Consider the following 19,458-nt stretch of genomic DNA (forward strand, 5'->3'; position numbering starts at 1 on the left):
GTTGTCGGTAGCACACACACTTTGAAACTGTTGCCAACTGTCAAACCAAATTAAGAAGACGATATTACGCTTTGTGGGATGCGGCTAAAAACAACTCCCAACAACAAAGCAAGCCGCCTCCATTAACTACGTGTATGCTTTCATCCGTGACGACAACTCAAACAAAGAGCACATTTGGACATACAACTTAGATCGTAGCATCATTTTAGCTAACTATATGCAAGAAGGAAAAAAAGACTCTATAAATCAACACTGCCAACCAAGTACATTAAAAATTAGGACAGTTTGCAGATGAGCACTAGAAACCTCTCACCTCGACTATGAGGTCATGCACAAGTACTCACACATGGTTTATTTTTTACAACGTAGCAGCAACAGTAAGCTCCAGAGAAAAAATTGGAAATTAGGTCACAGCACAAAAAAAAAAAAAAAAAGGAGTATCAGTTTTTTGACTGGGTTTAATAATTTATGGAAATATTTATTATTTTACATACTTACACCAAATTCCAGTCATATTTAAATCTAAATCAAATGTTGTGCAGTTGAATTTATGTAAGGTGACATTTGTCACTTCACATTTACAATTTCATAACTCTATGTACAGTATATTTGGGCTGCAGCTATCAAATATTTTGGTATTTGGATATCCTACTGAAAATTTTTACACAATCAACTTTTTCCCCCCTTAAATTTAAACCGTGGACAACAGCAAACTGTGTTTTCTTTAGAAATATTAGTGAGATTCTGGACTGAGAGAAGAAGTGACGTCAGAACCACAACAGCATTTTTTTGCCTGCTAAAAACAGCACATTTGAGTAAGCGTGATTTGTTGAAAATTGAACAGTAAGACCTGAAAATATGTCAGGCTGTCAGCATCAACGTGTGCAGAGTCATTTTCGCTTTCCAAGCCTACTCACTTAGCAGCTAGCTACTAGCCACTAGCCGCTAACGTTGGGAACAGGTGCCACATTCTACAATGTCAGTGTATTTAGAGTTGTATTTTATTTGATTATTTAGTGTCTTAAATATACAATAAATTCTCACCAGGAACTATTAATTACAAATTTAATTGCCGGTCAGTCTATAGTGACTGGTGACTTTGTTATCGTGGTTGACACACAATGCACTCATTATTATCCAAGCTTTGCTTGGTCCTGGTGTTGTGGCAATGTAGTTATCCCCCCAAAAACTTGATTTAACAGCTGTTAAAATGTATAAAATGTTTGCAATGCGCTCACATACTAGTCATTGCAGTTTGGCGTATTGAATGGAGCCTACTGTGCGGCCTGAGTTTACTGAACTGGAGCTTTTCAAGCTACAAAAAAGTGTCATTAACATTCCAGAAAAGCTTTCAACCATCCGTCTGTTCAATTTTCCGTGTTTCATTTGCACGAGGTGATATGAGAACAATGAGCAAGCATACATAATTACTGCTTTTGCAAGGAAGTCGGAACAGGAGAGATATCACTCCATAAAATGGGATTGCGCCGGGCACCAACTGAACACTGTCATGGACTCCATGTCTGGATTAAGAGCAGAATCTCTCTGGATTACAGTTTATGATGACCATTAAGAGTTTTATCCTGGGGGTACTTAAAACACAGTCCGGTCACATTAAGACCCGCTCAGAGAAGATTGTGAGGATTTGGACCTTTTGAACGGTTTAAAGTTTGGGTATTTAGAGCACTTATCACTAACACTGCATGAGCCTGGGAACCAGCCTCATGCATGCTGCATATTTAGTCATGATGATGGAAAGAAGTAGGGTATTTTGTACAGAGGGATTTTTTTTTTCTTTTCCTGGTGGTGTATGCTGATCTTATTACTACCCGAACTGGCAGTAAACTCAAAGACACTTTCTAATCTTCACACGCAACATACATCTTAAAGTGCTGTCATTTTATTGTCTTTGCTGAAAAGCAAGAGGTAGAACTATTTATTATGTGGTAAATGTGAATTTTCTTACGTGGTAGTCCATCTGTCAACATAACATTTTACAAACTGTTGGTGGTATTCAGTCAGTAGAAGGTGGGCACATAAATATCAATTATTATGTGAAGCTTTTACAGTGTTTGGTAGTTTCTCTTTTATGTTGTACCAGCTCCTGATCTTGGGTCTTTTTTTTTTTTTTTATGTACCGTGAACCATTTTCCAAAGTTTTCCAAAGAAAATAAGACAGGGTAATCACACGACATTAACAAAAAGCACGTTATTAAATTATTACCCATTTGATGGCGTTATGTTGATTTAATTATTTAATTGAGATGATAAAATAATGAAAGTGTGGTTTGCACAGCCGTCTTACAGTTCTGAGGTTGGGGGTCCGAACTCTGGCTACTGTGTGGATTTTGCATGCTCTTACTGTGCAACTAACTCTAAATTGTACTTAGGTTTGAATGTGTGTATATATATATATATATATATATATATATATATATGGTTGATTGTCTATTTGTATGAAGCAGACTTGGTTTACCCTAGTAGCAGTATTTATTTTTATTTTTTAACTAAAATTTATTTTTTCCTAAATCTATATCGATTCTTAACCAGGGCAGTTAACAGTTCTCGCACACAGGAAACAATCATTGACTTATTTGCTGACACACTGTCTACTTTTTCTGCCTCCACTTAACTTTCAAGTACCCGTAGTTTCGCTCCTGCCATTCAAACATGACATGTGAGAAACCTGTAGAGTCTTTTAAAGTGTTAAATAGCGTAAATTCTATTTCCAAAGCTGAATATTTCTTCAAATAAAGCCGTCGTCCCACGGAAGCACGGCACACTCTCGTCTCTCACCCTCTTGCTCAGCGTCTGTCTGGTCCTCTCTCGCTGGCTCAGCGCGCTCACAGCTTGCCTGGGATGAGGTCTCGGCCGCAGCGCTGCAATGGCAGATGGCAACTGGCTCAAAGAAGGTTTGGCACATCATTGGGAAATGTTCTGCAGCAAAGATGCCTTTTTTAATTAAAAGATTTTGATCTGTGATGAACTGCAGAATGTTGGAAGAATGATCAACAGCATGTGCCTGAAATACAAAGACATGAAAGGACAGTAACGAAATGGACTAAAGGATGTGCTTGCACAATTGTGTTTTATTTCTGAATGATACAGACTCACTGCTATTATGTATTGAGCAACCCAGAAAGTTGGTTTGATAAAAAAAAAAAATCCCTCTTTTTACTCAATTTTTTTGTTTCATTAAGCCACCAGATCGCACGATGATGGCCTCATGACATTTCAAGCAGAATTCCACCACATCCTTTTAGAGCTTGTTACGCATTTGTCTCGGGATCTCCTTGCGAACAAATGAGGTCTGTTTTTTTTCTTCTGACATTCAGGATAGGATGCTAGCCTTTCCCTCAGGTGGACAGAAAATGCGCCTTTATATCTGATGCGGAGGGACAACAATATTGTCTATGCATGTCATGTAACCACAAGAGATGGTAAATAGCTCTTGGTGCAGTGGCACTAGCACGAAGCTGGCTTTTAACATGTTTGCGCTTGTCTCTGTCAATTAAAGAAACAGTCCCAACTGCTTGCTCCAGACATGCCGCATAACACGGTTCATGTCAGGTTAAATCAGCGAGGCCATCCCATAGTGTACCAAAGAGACAATTGCGCTGACTCATGCAGGTCACAAGGGGGGGACCTTTGTGCTTTTTCATAGAGTCACATCTGCCCAGGTTATTATTATTCTGACAAGACAGGCAGACACACGCATTGATTCACAGCAGACTCTCTTGAATCTTCTTGGCATCATTCTACACTGAAGATGAGGAGTACAGGGAGTCTCAAGTTGGAAAAAAAGCAAGTGATGCATGAATAACATCGGTGGGCACCTATCGCTCGATTAGTTTGGGGCAGGCAGGCCATTGGGAATTTCGGATGGCTGGGACATTTACATCAGGCCCGTCGCACTGGCCCCGCCCCCCGGTCGAGGAATAGTCATCGCCACATGTCACTTGTCATCCGCAATAGGAGCCCCCTCAAACACTTTAATAGTTTTCAGTTTTAATGATCTGTTGGGGGGGTTTTCGAGTAGGCTTTAAATGTTCATCAAAAACAATTACTGTAAAAATCCCGCCAATAAGAAACTTATTTTCCGTATAAAATGACACAAAATTGTCCAACCGTACTATAAAAAAAAAAAAGTGTTTTTGATATCCCCAAATGAATTAATTGTCAAAAATATCCTATCAAATATCTAGAGCCAATAAAAAAAAAAAATACTTTATTTTCGGACTCAGCAGCCCAGAATTACTCAGATCATTAAAATGTCCATGCACTCGGGAAAACAAATGTTGGCCAGTATAATAAACGATGCAAATCAAACGATCGTATTATACTATGGCGGGGGGAGGGGCGGGGGTTATTGTACACGGAATTTTAAAGTAATACATTTGACTATTTACTATAATTAAGTATCGTGTATAAAGTCCATATAATATTTGTATGAAATTCATGTAAATAGGCTTATGCTGTAAGGCTTCATTGTTCTATACACTTACATTTTGCATCATGAATTTCATGGAATTTCAATTCTACTTCCTGCAATTGAAGCTCAACTTGCAATTCTGCTTCCTGTTCACTTCAATTTAAATTCAAGAGTTGAATCGGAATTTAGGGGTCATTCTCAATTCAATTCAGAATTTTGCCCAGCCCTTACATAATAATACATTTTACATAAATTGTTATAGACACACTAGTTGGTCTGTGTAAAATAAATGTGTTTTTACAATATACTATACTGTCATGATAAAATCATCTTATTCAACAGTTTTATTTATTTATTTATTTCTTATCACAGTGCATCTTGGCGCTATTTCCCCACGAGCATCTACACCTCATTCCAGTCCCTTTTATTTTCTTGCTGTGTGGAAATCTGACAGCATGATGAGACATCAGATCCCTTGTCAGTGCTGCAGAAGGCGAGCGTTTGATGTGGGATTTTAGGATTTACTTTAACCTTCTGTGAGCATATACAAGATTCTTGTAAGGAATTACTCTAACATCAGTTCACAGTTCTTTTTTGTCTTTTTTTTTTGGGTGCAATATCTAGTATTTCTAGAAATGACAGATTTTTTTTTTCTCCGGTTTTGTTTTGTTTTGTTAGCCATGTTTGTCTTCAGAACAAGTGACAGTCTGTTTTGCACAATGACAGATCAGTCTTACTGCTATCAACACTAATGGCTGTGTAATTGAGTGGGGGCACCGGGTCAGCAACGCAGTCCCACACCCGTGTCCAATCACTGTGAAAGCAATGTGCTCAATGACAAAAAATTGTGACAGAACGACTGAGACAAATTCTTGGCATCGCTCTCACTGTCCCACCAGTGTTCTCCTTGATTGGCCTTGGCACCTTGGAAAGATATTGTCATTTCTCACATTTCAGCTGCACTCCCCCCTGGAGGGAGTTCACGCCGTATGTGCATGACAACACCCAGTTGGACAGGCAAGGTGATATTTCCGTGAGTGTCTTTTGCAAGCTGTCTCTTATCAATCTGCTCTTGATAATGTGGTATGACTTTTTATATGCAGCGTGTTATCGGGTGGGCGAATGAGCTCATGACTTTATTATAGAAGGCAGTGTTCAAGATGACGGCATTTAAATTAGACATGTTTAATCCTTAATAAAGGATAAATTCATGGTAGCTCAATCGTTTGACAGGTGAACAGCTCGTACTGCTCCTTCAAAGCAAAAGGTGTCATTATAGTCTCCTGCGCATAAAGTTCCCACGCGCACACCATGTGGCGCTATCATAGCGCTTATATATCAGATAAATAGATTAGTGTGTGTTAATCTTACACTGGATCTGAGACGTCTTCCGCCGCAGTCCTGCCCTCAACCCGCCATGAAATATTCCAGTCACTCAACTGTAAAGATGCGGTAACAAGATTATCAGATTACCCTTCATCCAGAGCACGCAGCAAACTGGAAGGCACGGGAAAATCAATGGCAAACAACTTTACATGTTAACAAATTCAAGTGCCTCTTAAACATGTTTACAGCTGGGAAATTGTTCTAAAACATGAGAGTACAGATGAAATATAAAAAAAATACTTGATATCGATAGCTAACTTCTCATGCCAACATTTATTTGCAAAATCCTTGAAGAAGCTAATGAACTAAATGTCAAAATGCCAATTCAAAATGATTTCAACAAGCATTTTCCTGTTTGGGGCATAGCGGCCCCCCCAGAAATGCCGTACGGGACACCAGCATTACGCAATAGGTGGCCATCCGACTCGCCGGCTGCCTAACCGTTAAGGCACTTTCTAACATGAATTGAGATTTGGCATTCTCGTTGCAATACCAAACTTGACTTCATACAGCTCAGACATGCAGACCGCCAGCCCATTCATTGTGTATGTGAGGCTTGCACGCACGAGGTGGCCGCTTACCATGAGGCAGGAACGCTCTCTTTGAAATTTTTTTTTTTTCCATACTCACTTTGTGTTGGTTGGGGTCAGCACATGTAAACGGAGCCTTGTCCCTATGCTGAATATACACAGACAGCCTTCTGAAATGGGCACAAAGTCATTCATCGTGAGGGTAAATATGTTCATCTCTTTAGATGCTTTAAGTATTTATTACTTTTTGTGTTAAGTTGTTATTCGAGTGGACTAATATCACCTGGCTTGTGCATACGCAGTGCATTCATTGTGTCAGTCTGGCTCAGGGCAGAGCACGCAACTCATTCAGTAGCATGTGCGCGTGTGTACCAGATTATGATTATACTACCACTCGTTTTCGTTGTTGTTTTTAATGAAAAAGTAATTCTGTTTTGAATATTACAATATTGTCCCATATGGCCTGACCGACCTCAATAAATGGACCTTTGACTCATTGAAAAAATAGATTGTTTTATTCATTGTTTTAGGATTTGTGCACCCTGGTGAATATCATTGTTTGCTTTTCCCAGACATAAACTTCCTATTTGACTTAATTCTTAAAAGCAATCCAATCCAAATCATTAAATAACACACTCAAATGCTTTTTGGGAAAGAGTGTTGTCGTGTAAACAAAAAAGATTAAAAAAAACAAAAACATTTGTCCTCTGCATTTAACTCATCACACACTTGAGCAGGGTTTACAAAACTTTTTTTAAAATATATTTCTCTGTGCATTAAATCAGTTTTTTTGTTTTTTTTCCCTCTCAAAGGTAAGATTCAAACCTTCTGCTAATTAAAAACGGAAACCGTCATTACAAGCTGTACAAAATATTATTTCATGTCTGGTAAATATTTGCATTTGACTCGACATAGAATTATAAATAATTGGCAAAAAAAAAATGTCTTCATGATGAAGGCTGCTTTGGGATTTATTAGATGCAACTGCTTTAATGTCTCACATCCAAATGGGAAATGCCAGTGTCTAAGCCAAGCATGATATTTTGCAAGCGTGTTCGCTGTTAAATGTCCCTTGTTTTCTAGAAATGTCACCCTGTTAACGATACTCCTTGGGTGATATAAACAATTTACTGTAACACAAGCAGATGACATAACCAGTGGAAAATGGCAACGAGCAGCCGAGTTGTAATGGCTTCTTACAAGACATTGCGTGATATCAGTGGCAGATTGCAAATGTCAAATATGTTGAATTGGATCCTTGCTGCCAGCTGCCAAATAGTGGCAGCAAGTGCACTAATAGAGTCGATGTCACACTGGTTGCCGTTGTTTTCCCACACAATAGCACACATATTTACTGGACCAAATCAAAGACAAACCGCAGCGATAACAACAGACGAGATGAAAGTTAGACAGAGACTCAGATGTCACAAATACTATTATTAAAGTGCACATTCTACCATTTTTTTTTTGTCACTTTCATCTTTAGTTGTATTCACATCACTGGGTTTGTGTACAATAGATTCTATTCATGTTTCCAATAATGATGGATGGATGGACGGACGGACAGATTAATGGACGGATGGATGGATGGATGGACAGATGGATGGATAGACGGACAGATGAATGGACAGATAGATAGATGGACGGACGGACGGACAGATGGACAATTCCAAACATCCTGACATTTCCGGTGTTTCCCCAATGCAATACAAAATGCTTCCTTTATACGGTGAAAACAAATGGTGTACCGTTTTGCTTTTACCTGTGACTAGCATACAAACACAGGCACAGCAGTCAAACATTTCATCGCATTTTGAAATCAAAATAATCCTCACAAATGAAATTACAATGATCCAAAGTCCAATGCTTTTCAATGAGCGGAAAGCTTCCCTTCACTGAGTTGACCGCCATTTTGTCTTGTGACGAAGATACAATAGCTAGCTAGGTATTGATAGATAGCTAGATACAATAGCTAGTTAGCTATATATATATATATGGATAGTTAGCTATAATAGCTAGCTGCTTTATTTTATTTTTCATTTACTGACGGATGGATGGATGTTTCATATTTCCTTCTTTATCATATGGCTGTTATTTCGAACCTGTCCATAAACACCTCATTATCAATTATGATCACAAAATATACACATTCGCAACTGAGTAGAAGAATTTCAAGCTTTTTTTTTTCTTTTTTTTTTTTTCTAGCACTTCAGTGGTGAAACAATCTCTTAAAATAATGATGTGTGAAGTCAAGGGCTTAGAATGCAGCCAGTGGTCTCCATCGTATGACTGCTGCTGTCTGATGTGTTACCAGTCTAACGCGGAGGCGCACAGCAGTCTCCCGAGTACATGCTGGACACAATCTAGAGTCAAGCATGAATACAGAGGCTGACAGGCCAATTATCAGATGTACTCCTCGTTCTGCATCCCCACCTCTGAAGGGAAGCATATGTGAGAATGCTGTCACTTTCACTCAAGCAACTGAGTAGCATGGCCCAATAACAAAAGGCACAGCCTTCACAAAAGATCAGGATGGACAGTGTTGAAAAGCTCATGTTGCCACGCTGTTTTATTTAGCGCATTTTTACATGTCCACACTCGGGACATGTGACATATGTGCAGTGCTTCGCGAAAGTATGAAACCGCCATCCAAAGGAAGGTTTATGCACCAGCATTGATTGTGCTTAAATTGGTTCAAATGATCAAATGTCCGGAGGGCAGCGCAAGTGGAATATTGGTTGGCACGTCTTTGGGTTCGAATTTCAGCTCAGGCTTTGCTGTGTGGAATTTAGCCATTCTACTCATGCTTTTGTGGTTTTCTCTGAATGCTGCGGGGCTACCTCTGATGATCCAAAAGATTCTAAATTGTTTGTTTTGTTTGAAATTGTATTCCTTAGCATTGATTCTTCGCAGAAAAGCCTTCTGTTTCATAATATGTATCTCTTCCTTCCACATATCCGGCTGCCCTTCAGGTGAATGTTGCTCCGGCGTGTGTCAGAGCCTTGACCAGGATGTTGTACTGTCCATATTGTCGAAGCATGCCTGGACTCAAGCCCTGCCAAAACTACTGTCAAAACGTCATGCGAGGCTGTCTCGCAAACCAGGCTGACCTCGATCTCGAATGGAACACTTTCACTGGTAAGTAAATCATTAAATCTGGTGTCTGTGCATCTGTTATCTCTTGCGCGTATGCGTGGCGTGTACTTTCAAGTATAGGCAATGTTACTTTTTCATGGCTCGGTTTGGGAATAGCCTCTGTGGGAATTCAATTGGATATACTCCATTTGGTTCTGCTCTGAGACAAAACCGAGATCGTATTGGTTCAGCCATTCCCTCGTTTTTTTTTTTGTTGTTGTTTTTTTTGTGTGCAGCTGCGCAATGGATTTTTCTATTGCAAGGAACCCGGGCTGAGTGCTTAAAGCTGGCTGTGGTCCCTGCTGTTTGGGATTGATAAAGGGAGAGCAGATCCTAGGCAAACATATTTTCTGTCGAGTTTCCAGCAGAGCTTGCTGAGTAATAGAGCGCTGCAGTTAGGCTGTAAGTAGCTGCTTGCCGAAAGACTCACTGTTAAATGCATACAAAGGAGTCACATTGAATGTTCCCTCTGTATTTATATATATTTTTTCAGTTCAAGGGCTTTATTTGTTGTCATGTACACCACCGTCACGCTCGCTGTTCTATTCTTTAAATGAGGTGAATTCTAGCCCGAGACATGCCTGACGACCGTATGCGAAGCGAAAGTGTGCTTCTGAGCCACTTGCCGATTTGTGACAGGTCTGTATTCCAAAAAGCCCTCCAGACTGCGTAGCACGTGTTCTCTCGGGTGGCGCGTCTGAAGCCTCAGATCAACACGGGCCCCTGTGTACTGAATGAAATGTCTCTCTGCTTTATGACATCTGTTAAAAAGTTAGTGTCTTGTTCACTTGTGAAGAGGCAAATCCATCGCCGCAGAGGGACATTGTTCCTGACAGTAATGGGAAAAGCTGCTGTTGTAACAGAATTTTAAATCTGGTTAGAGGAAGGGAACCCTTGAGATGTTTGTGAAAATTTATTGATTTTATTGCACCCTAGTTTTATTGGGATGCAGTTCACCCCCCCCTTGTTGTCTAGTTTGACTTTTCCTCTTCATTTTTGCACAAGAACGAGAAGGGCAATGACCCACCAGATTCAAATGACGGCACTCACCGTGTTAAATGTGTTACATTCTGTTTTGCTCCATTAATCATTTCATATTTTATAGAGCGAGTGGTTCCATCACAAAATGACTAATAGGGCTGCAATTTTCAGCATGTCTGTCTTCTTGTGACTCTTCCCACAGACGCTTACATTTGCCCAAGCAGTGTATGTTTCCCCGCATAATAATAATTTAAACTGCTGTAAAACACTCTAAAAGTTATATATATATATATATTTTTTTTTTTTAAATTATTATTATTATTTTTTTTTTTTAAGTTCAAAGTTCAGCATCTTTCTGAATGGATGATCGAAGGTAATTTTGGATGCCTTCTACATCTTTTTGAATGCATTCTCTATTGCCCAAAAAGTTTCATGAGCTAACTCAACAACTCGCAAAAAGTATTGATCTGTCTTCCCAAATCCACTTCTAAATGTATCACATGTAGCACATAAATCATCATGTCTGGATCACGATTCTTTTAAATCATCACATTTTTTTCTTCACAAGCACTTAATGACATTTATGTGGACTTTGTTCATGCTGTAATGTGATTATCACAGAGGACCAAGAAAAGGAAGGCAAGGTGGTTGTTTTGTTTTGTTTTCCAAGCTGTTTACAGTATTTTGATTAAAAAATAAATAAAAAATCATGAAACGCACCACTGTCATTCTTTCCTTCTAATGTAATCAGAAACATGTTTTTTTTCTGAACCAGTCATCCACTTGTTTGTAACTAAAAATACACACAATTAGTGTAGATAATCCTTTCCCATACATTTTATAAATAAATATGGATACTAAAACAATTACTTTTAAATTCATCGAAGTATATATAATTACAAGCGCAAACAGTCATCTAAAATTGTCATTGTCATCTTGGATTCTAAGCAAACGGTGTGTACGAACCTCTGAAGTCAGCTGGAATTGACTTGCTTGTAAGTGTGCCGTGCGTGCTCATGCGTGCTGGCATGCGTGCACGTGTGTCCGGTGTGTGATACCAGACCATCCGTCAACTGCCATTGTGACAAATATAGCCAGCTCTGCATCATGACGGACGCATCATCATCATTTGTCTTGTCAGCCAGAAGAGGCATGCTGCTGCTTTTTCCGGCCCTCGCTGCATCAGAATCGCTTCTTTTTCTGACAGACAAAAACCGCCTTTGTCGAAAGATGCTTATCAAGTGCTGTTTCGTGTCTGTGTAATTTCCTCGCACTTGAAAAGAGGAAGAACTCGGAAACTGGATTTCAGTTACTTTTTTTTCTTTTAAGAGATTGGTAGGGATTTAATTGCAGTTGAAATTGCATTGTTGAGGTTACATGAGTGGAATACTATAATTGTACAATTGCACCACATAGCCTAGTACAGAAGGAAAAAAATGCACTCCTTTAGAATTTGACTTTTTCTCACAAAACTTTTAATACGAGATATTGGTCAGGGTTGAGTTTTTGCTATCTAGTTTGTCTGGGTGGTTCATTTTTGGGTGTGGTGTTTTTTTTTTTCAACAGTCCAAAAACGGTGCACGAGGTCGTGCTGCTGATTGAAGCAATTGCCAACACCCGCTCAAGTGCGCACAGCAGCGAGCTCATGGCTGCCCTCACAAGCAGCAGCTGGCCAGCCCCGCCCCCCGCACAGATCGCTGCAAGAGTAGTATCGCATCTTTTAAAATGGTAGTTGTAATTTTATATTGCAGATTTTTCACGTATCATGGGATTTTGTGCTCATTTTTTGTCAAAATTTTCTACAGTAATGGTGTGATTTTGTGATAATTTTGGTCACATTTTACTACAATAATCCTGGGATTTTGTGATCGTTTTTTAGTCACATTTTTCTACAATAATCCTGGGATTTTGTGATCGTTTTTTAGTCACATTTTTCTACAATAATCCTGGGATTTTGTGATAATTTGTTGGTCACATTTTTCTACAATAATCCTGGGATTTTGTGATCGTTTTTTAGTCACATTTTTCTACAATAATCCTGGGATTTTGTGATAATTTTTTGGTCACATTTTTCTACAATAATCCTGGGATTTTGTGATCGTTTTTTAGTCACATTTTTCTACAATAATCCTGAGATTTTGTGATAATTTTTGGTCACATTTTTCTATAATAAACAACATGCCAAGAAGTTGTCTACAACACAGCAGAACCATCTTACTCAACTGCACGACTACTAATGCATGCAAAGCTAACTAAATCTAAATGATAATTGCTGCAAAACGGGAACAGATAGAAATATACTTTTTTTCCCGATGAAAGAATTCTCAATTCTTTCTTTTGTTAGGTTCCATGTTTTTATAGCAATAGAACACAATATTCTGTGGGCCATGCAAAATCAGTCAAAATCCAGTAAAACAGCCGGGAGCGAAGGGGGTTGCTTCAGTGAAAATGGCTGGGAGTGAATGAATTAAGTGTAGAATGAGAGGATGGCGACCCCAAGAGTACAAAATGATTACCTGCATCTCGCATGCATATTTTGTATTGGTATATGCGTAACGCTTTTCTATTACAAGTAATACTGTACGTTCCAGAACTCCCAGCGAAAAAATAGTCTACTGTAATGATTGTAATGATCTTAACGTGTGTTAGAATAAGAAGTTGTGGGGGGGGGGGGGGGGGGATATAGGACAATTGCTTTGTCATCTTGCTTTTTGCCTCTGGCGCATTATTTTTCATAATTAGGATATAGGAATGTGTTGCCCTCTGATTAGTGACACCACAGTGTAAACAATCCTCATTGATTTCATTTGCTCATTTCTTTTTAATTGCATGGCTTGCTTCCAAATGTAACCTTACCTCCCCACAACTCCCTAGACCCTGAGAACGAAAGCCAATATTGTTTTTGTTTTTTTCTCTCCCTTTCCTAACTAGGGCTCTCGGGTAGCTGTGAAATTTTGAGGACAGACACACTTGATGGGGCTTTACTTTAAATTATGTTTGGCAAAGGAGGCTCACACTCTGCTTAACTGCATCAGCGTATCTACAAAATTCATATATGGTCACATGGTGTTATTCAATTGTTATTAGTATTGTTCCATCATTATTAATGGTCACAACTGTAAATGGGAGTGAGAACAGAAGAAAGTCATTACTAATATAGGCCATCAGAATCATCATCTTCTTCTTTCTTTGATCCTTCCTCGGGTCTCCTGACGGCCTCACGACTGGCTGGATTCTGAAGTGTTCGGTTTAGGTGAACGGTATGGGATTTTTTAATAGGTTTTAGGTGAACTAATGATTAGACACTCACACGCACGCACACACGCACATGCACACCCACATACAAAATAAAAATTAATAAATAAATTAAAAATTTTAAAAAGAGAGCAATGATGATGACATGTCAAATCGGTAAAATTACCAAATGAACTGAGAATCATCTTCTTCATCACAAACACACTCTTTAAAATTTTCAATTGTAATTAATCACATAACTTCACTAATTAACTCACGATTAATCACAAATTGAATGTCTGTTCTAAACGTACTATATAAAAAATGTTTTGTTAAAAGTGGAAAATTAATAGAAATAGTTCAAATGAATTTTGACGTCTATAGCCGTCAATGGCAGTAAATGAGTTAATAAAAGTAATAGCAAATGCTCATAATCATTTTCACGCAACTGAGCTTCACACCCATCTTTTTTTTTTTATGCGGCTTGTCTTCATTAGGGTCACATATGAGTCTAATCCGAGGATTTTAGGCGAGAGGCTCCCCCTAGACTGGCCACAAGTCAATCACAGGCAGGAATGAGGTCATTGGGTCTTTATCGAATGATTCAAAGAATTGTCTCCAATATGGTCGCAGCTCTCTTTGAATTCTCCTGAGGCTTTTCTCCCACGCAGTTCGAGCGGCAAGTGCATAACATGGACGGCTGAAAACTGCATTGGACTGAGTTTGGTCCCCTGCACTGACCTCCGGCCAACTCCTGATGGAAATCAAACCAAGCGTCACGTTCGATTTTAGATTGCAGTGTAAACAAAGAAGAGTGCTCTTCAAAGATGTAGCCACTAAAAAAGGAGTCCATCGTAGCTCTCATCCCTCTTTTCAAAGTAAAGCCATTTCAAAAGCATCACTTCACAATCAATCTAAGTTGTGTCATATCAATCGGTTTCTTAAGAATAGAGTAACCTCACAAATTGCTGAAAGATTGTGTCTCAACTGCTGAGCTGGTCGACATTCAATTTGTTTGAACCTGCAACTAGCCCCGTGTAACTCTGCCCCAGTCTGGCATAACCCCAATGTTTACAATCATCAACAACAAGAAAACTACTCTCTCTTGATTTTATAAATGTTTTAATCTCTTCTGACGACATAACAGCACCACTTCATTACCAATTGCCCTCCGGACCTTTAGATTTAACTGAAGTAATTCTGCGATTGATTTATTGAAATTACATACACACGGCAACTCTGTGCTTCACACAAGCAGACCTATAAAAACATTTCAAAGTAAAAAAATAAAAGAAAAAGTATACAAATATTCACAAGCTGTTTGAAATCAGGGACAGTGACTATGATTTGAGGTGTATAAGTGTCTATAAAAAATTCTAAACAAGAACAAATATTAGGCAAAGGTGTGTTACAATTATAGGTGTAAATTTGTGGAATAATTTTGGAATTAACCTGAAAAGGTGTGAATCACTGGTTGTGTTTAAAAGAATGTATAAAAACAAAGTACAACAACAATATTTAAATCGGGTATAAGTCAGTACAAATGGAGAAAATAGAGTGTAATTAAAAATGTATGTGCTGATTTATATATCTGTAAAAATGTTTGCTTATCAACTAAATGTACAATACTGTTGGCATATCGATGCATGTATAAGTGCAGCTGTGTATGTGTAAATTTGTGTTTTTTGTTGTTGTGTTTTTTTGTAAGGGGGTAGGACTCGAAAAGTTTTTTTTTTTTTACTTCTTCCTACTCCCTTTTGAACATGTAAACTGTGCTTAATGATGATAAAAAACTTTTCTTTTAAATCCTTTTATTTTAATTGCAGTATTTCTGTTGCTGGTTCAATAAGCAAGCAAACAAACAAAAGTAGACATCTAAAATGACTAAAATAACTTAATCAAAGGTATGGAAAAAAGAAAAGTTTGTATCCTGCAAAAACATTTACACTCTGATCTGTTTTCACTTATTCGCTGATTTCGCTCACAGCGTATTTGTGTGCGGCATCGCAGCGAAATGCTGCTTCACCATGTTTGAGTCAAACTCTGGGCTCCACTAATAGACCCGAGTGTAGAGCTCATAGCCCTACTGTGCTCAGCATTTTCTTTAATGTATTCAGGACACAAACCGTTCAGTGGTTTGGGGACCTGACTGGGATTCAGTGTAAAGCCCTTAGGTCTAGAGTAACGTGTCCTGTTCTCTTTGTTCTGATCAGAACCCGAGCTGCAACTGTTCGATTCTCTTTTGAGGGAGTCCAGTCAAAAGACCGTTACAATAATCAAGTCTACTGGAGATAAAAGCATGGATAAAGCTCAAGTTACAATTTCTTCTAAAATTCATGGCATTATGTCAGCTATTGCTTTCATATGCTCGCAAAAAAAAAGATTAAAAGTTGATTATTCCTTTGTCTGTATTAGTAAAATGTTTTATTTAAAATGAAGTGTGGTACTCAGGTGGATAATTTGTTTCCGTAGATAGAGAGTCACATCACAATGCATTAATGCGGAATGTTGTCATTGAGAATGGATTGTTTCTAACAAGTGCTGTTCACATCATGTAATTGTCTTTTGTGTTGAATTGAATTCATGATTAAAAAATGAATGGCAAAAAGCGGAGATTTCTTATTGTATCTGCCGCACCGATGAATATTTCACTTGTTTTGTATCTGAGAAGAAGGAACAGGCAGGTGACAGTGGCATTTTCACCACAGAGGCAAGAAAAGAATGTGAAAACGCTGCAGAGATATCAATGCATTCAAGTTAGGCGGGCTTATGGAGTGGCAATGTAAGATGGCCACCGGTGGCTTCACTTCTGATGGCGAGTAAGCGGCATTCATACAGAAAGTCCATCGACTTTTTTTTTTTTAACATGTTTTTGTTTTGTTTTCTTTCATGTTGTGACAGATGCCATGTTGCTAGTGGTGGAAAGACTGCAAGGACCTTTTCACATGGAAGCAGTCATTGAGCCAATTGACCTCAAGATTTCGGAGGCCATCGTGACCATGCAGGGCAACAACAAGATACTGTCAGCAAAGGTACATTTCTTCAACTCGTTGCTTAACTTGTTTAGAATGCGAGACGCTTCTGTCACAATTCATTTTCACGACGTAAGTGAATTACGGCGTGACTTTGCCTTGGAATGCTAGAATGGTAGAACAGACTTCATACTTAAAAATCACATTTCCAATCAGCTCATTTATTTTAATGTGCAGCACAAATGCCTTCAAGATTCACTGTTCAATGAGATGACTTCTATTTAACCTGCAAATAAAGAAGCTCATTTATTCTTAAACCTCCTTCCATTTCAAATTACTGCTCGGAATGGAAAAATTCCAAAGCTCCAAGTAAAAAAAAAAAAAAAAAAAAAAAACTTCTCTTATCAAAAGGCAAGCTTCATTTCAACTTTTACACTCCGGTGTATTTAAGCCCATCTCCCGGCTAGATTCACACAGGTCAGTATGAATAAGACGTCCCATTCTTCCCCATATCACAGCAGCTGCAATTTATAACTTTAGCCATTGTCTATGCGCACCTGAGGCCCTCTTCCCGAAAGCTCGCGCTTGGCATAAAAGATTGCTCGGAGATTCCGATCGCTCGCAAAATTCACCTTGCATTGTATTTTCGTTCCTGTGGCACTGACCTGCGGAAAATCACTTTTTTCTGTGCGATGCGCAGGATATAAGAATTGTAATCACGATGAAGGATTGATAAATATTAGACAAAAGACAGCCCTTGTCATAATCGCCCGTGTAGCTCCACAACGCACAGAATTCCGAGCCGGCAGAGAGGCCACAAAGGCTGATGAGTTTTTCCGTTTGAATTTGTTTGTTTGGATCCGAACACCCCTCAGAGGCTACGTCGTCAACAATCGTCAAGCAATCTCGTCTCACCACGTGCCAGGAGACTGATTAATGTCTGCTTCAGGAATTGATTGTTTCATACCTCTTCTTTTTCTGCATTAACTGAACTTTTGCATTGCTCTTAAACCTACTCGAAAAAGAATGATCCATTCAGAGCAGTTTTCTTCTGAAAAGCCACAATCATTGATGCCGCATTTTTTCCCCGAGCAGCACCAGAGCAACATTTTGCTATTAGCTCGGGTTAAATTCACATAATGTTAGACTATTACCGAAGCACATACCACAATTATCTATATCCCATATATTCACATTTGGTTTCCCCCTCCGTTTATTATCATCATATTTGTCTTTCTGGATTTGTTTGGAATTATCCCTCAAATCATTTTGTCTCCTTCCTTTTAGTTTTTCCAGAGTTGCGGTCCGCCAAAACCTTCAGGCATGGGCAGGTCTGCACGCGGCATCTCGGATGTGTTCAGTGCTCGTTTCAGACCGTATCCTCCCGAGGAAAAGCCAACCACAGCCACGGAGACGAGCCTGGATCGACTGGTATGAGCCAGGATACGAATATTATATTTATTTAGTAATTAAAGAGTGATTATTTCAGTAATGTAGACGTGCTACCACATCATATTGATCCGCGTTTCTAATTATTTGTATTTCTAAATCACACAAAAATGTATGCATCTGCAGGAGTTGTGCCGCAAAATACAACCACAGTAATTTGTTAAAATCATCTGACAATATCTGCAATTGCCAGGATGCTGAAATATGTGAAAATAAATAACCCTTTTGTATGTTTTCTGACTAAAGCTCGCACTCAGAACGAGTTTGCCAAGTCCCTCCATCACGTACAGCAAAATTCACTAAATTCATTTCCTTTTCATGTGGATGATATATAGCCGATTGTAAATGTATGTTAGAGAGCTCAAATGTTTATTTCTCTTCCCTGATGCAAAAAAAAATATGCTCATTAATCATATCTGATGGTCGTAAATCTGATAATTATTTCACAGTTGAGCTGAGGCAGTTCTATTGCTTTATTAAGTAGCACCATTTATCATTTAGCTTAAGGTCCACTAACTTGAGTATTTGTCTGTTCGACCGGTGTCCAATTAAATCTCTGTCTTCTTCATTTTTCTGCTGCTGCTTCAAATAGAGGGGCGTCTGGATGACAATGCAACACAGTGTAAGAATTCTATCTAATCTATTCCTCTTACCTTCTTATTGCTGTTGTGCACTCACGCTGGGTCAGTTCAAACTCAAATGGGCTTGGGACAGATCCCAGTTCGCACCTTTCTTCGCTTTTCCAAGGAGTCAGTCTGATGTGTGCTAATCGCTTCATAATGCGACACTAACATATGACTTGTATTTTGTAACCTGACTTGTGGCTGATTTTGAGTTTATTTCTATTATGCAAAGTGTCATTTAGAACTGGCGACAGCTTAGGAAATATGCCAAGGTTGCTGTGCTTGTGAATGAAAAATCATACAGGTGAAAAGTAAAATGAGTTCCGATCTGAAGCGTGCTCAATACAAAGTGATGAATAGGATTGCATCCTAAATCACTTTAGGACTTTTAATTGCATTGGAAAAAAATTGTGTTATTACCCTAATAGGAATTATGTCTTGGCTTTTATTATTACTTGAAATCCAACCACATTGAGGTTTTGAATTTGAAACTAAATTAGGGCTGTCACTATGGATTATTCTTAGAATTGATAAATGTAATCTATCAGTTATTCCATTGATTAATTGAATAATGGGATCAAATTAGATTTTGCATTAAAGTGTATTGCAAAACCATTTTTTCCCCAATTGTTGTTGTTCCATTAGTATTTTTTAGTGATTAAAAACCAACAACACATCAATTCAGCAATATCAATGAGAGGAATTGATGTTACACT

At 38.6% G+C, this 19,458-nt stretch overlaps 1 protein-coding gene across 1 annotated transcript in view; it reads left to right on the forward strand.

Annotated features, from left to right (window-relative positions):
• LOC147176735 (glypican-6-like) overlaps positions 1-19,458 on the forward strand; it is an 80,335-nt gene that overhangs the window by 45,513 nt on the left and 15,364 nt on the right. Inside the window, exons 4-7 of the mRNA XM_086071991.1 lie at positions 9,321-9,486; positions 16,600-16,730; positions 17,958-18,101; positions 18,712-18,741. Coding sequence (XP_085928117.1) covers positions 9,321-9,486; positions 16,600-16,730; positions 17,958-18,101; positions 18,712-18,741 — 471 coding nt within the window. The remainder of the gene's footprint in view (positions 1-9,320; positions 9,487-16,599; positions 16,731-17,957; positions 18,102-18,711; positions 18,742-19,458) is intronic.

This window comes from Leptonotus elevatus, chromosome 3 (genome assembly GCF_054856555.1).
Source record: "Leptonotus elevatus isolate MCC_2025b chromosome 3, RoL_Lele_1.0, whole genome shotgun sequence".
In the NCBI taxonomy this organism is placed as follows: Eukaryota; Metazoa; Chordata; class Actinopteri; order Syngnathiformes; family Syngnathidae; genus Leptonotus; species Leptonotus elevatus.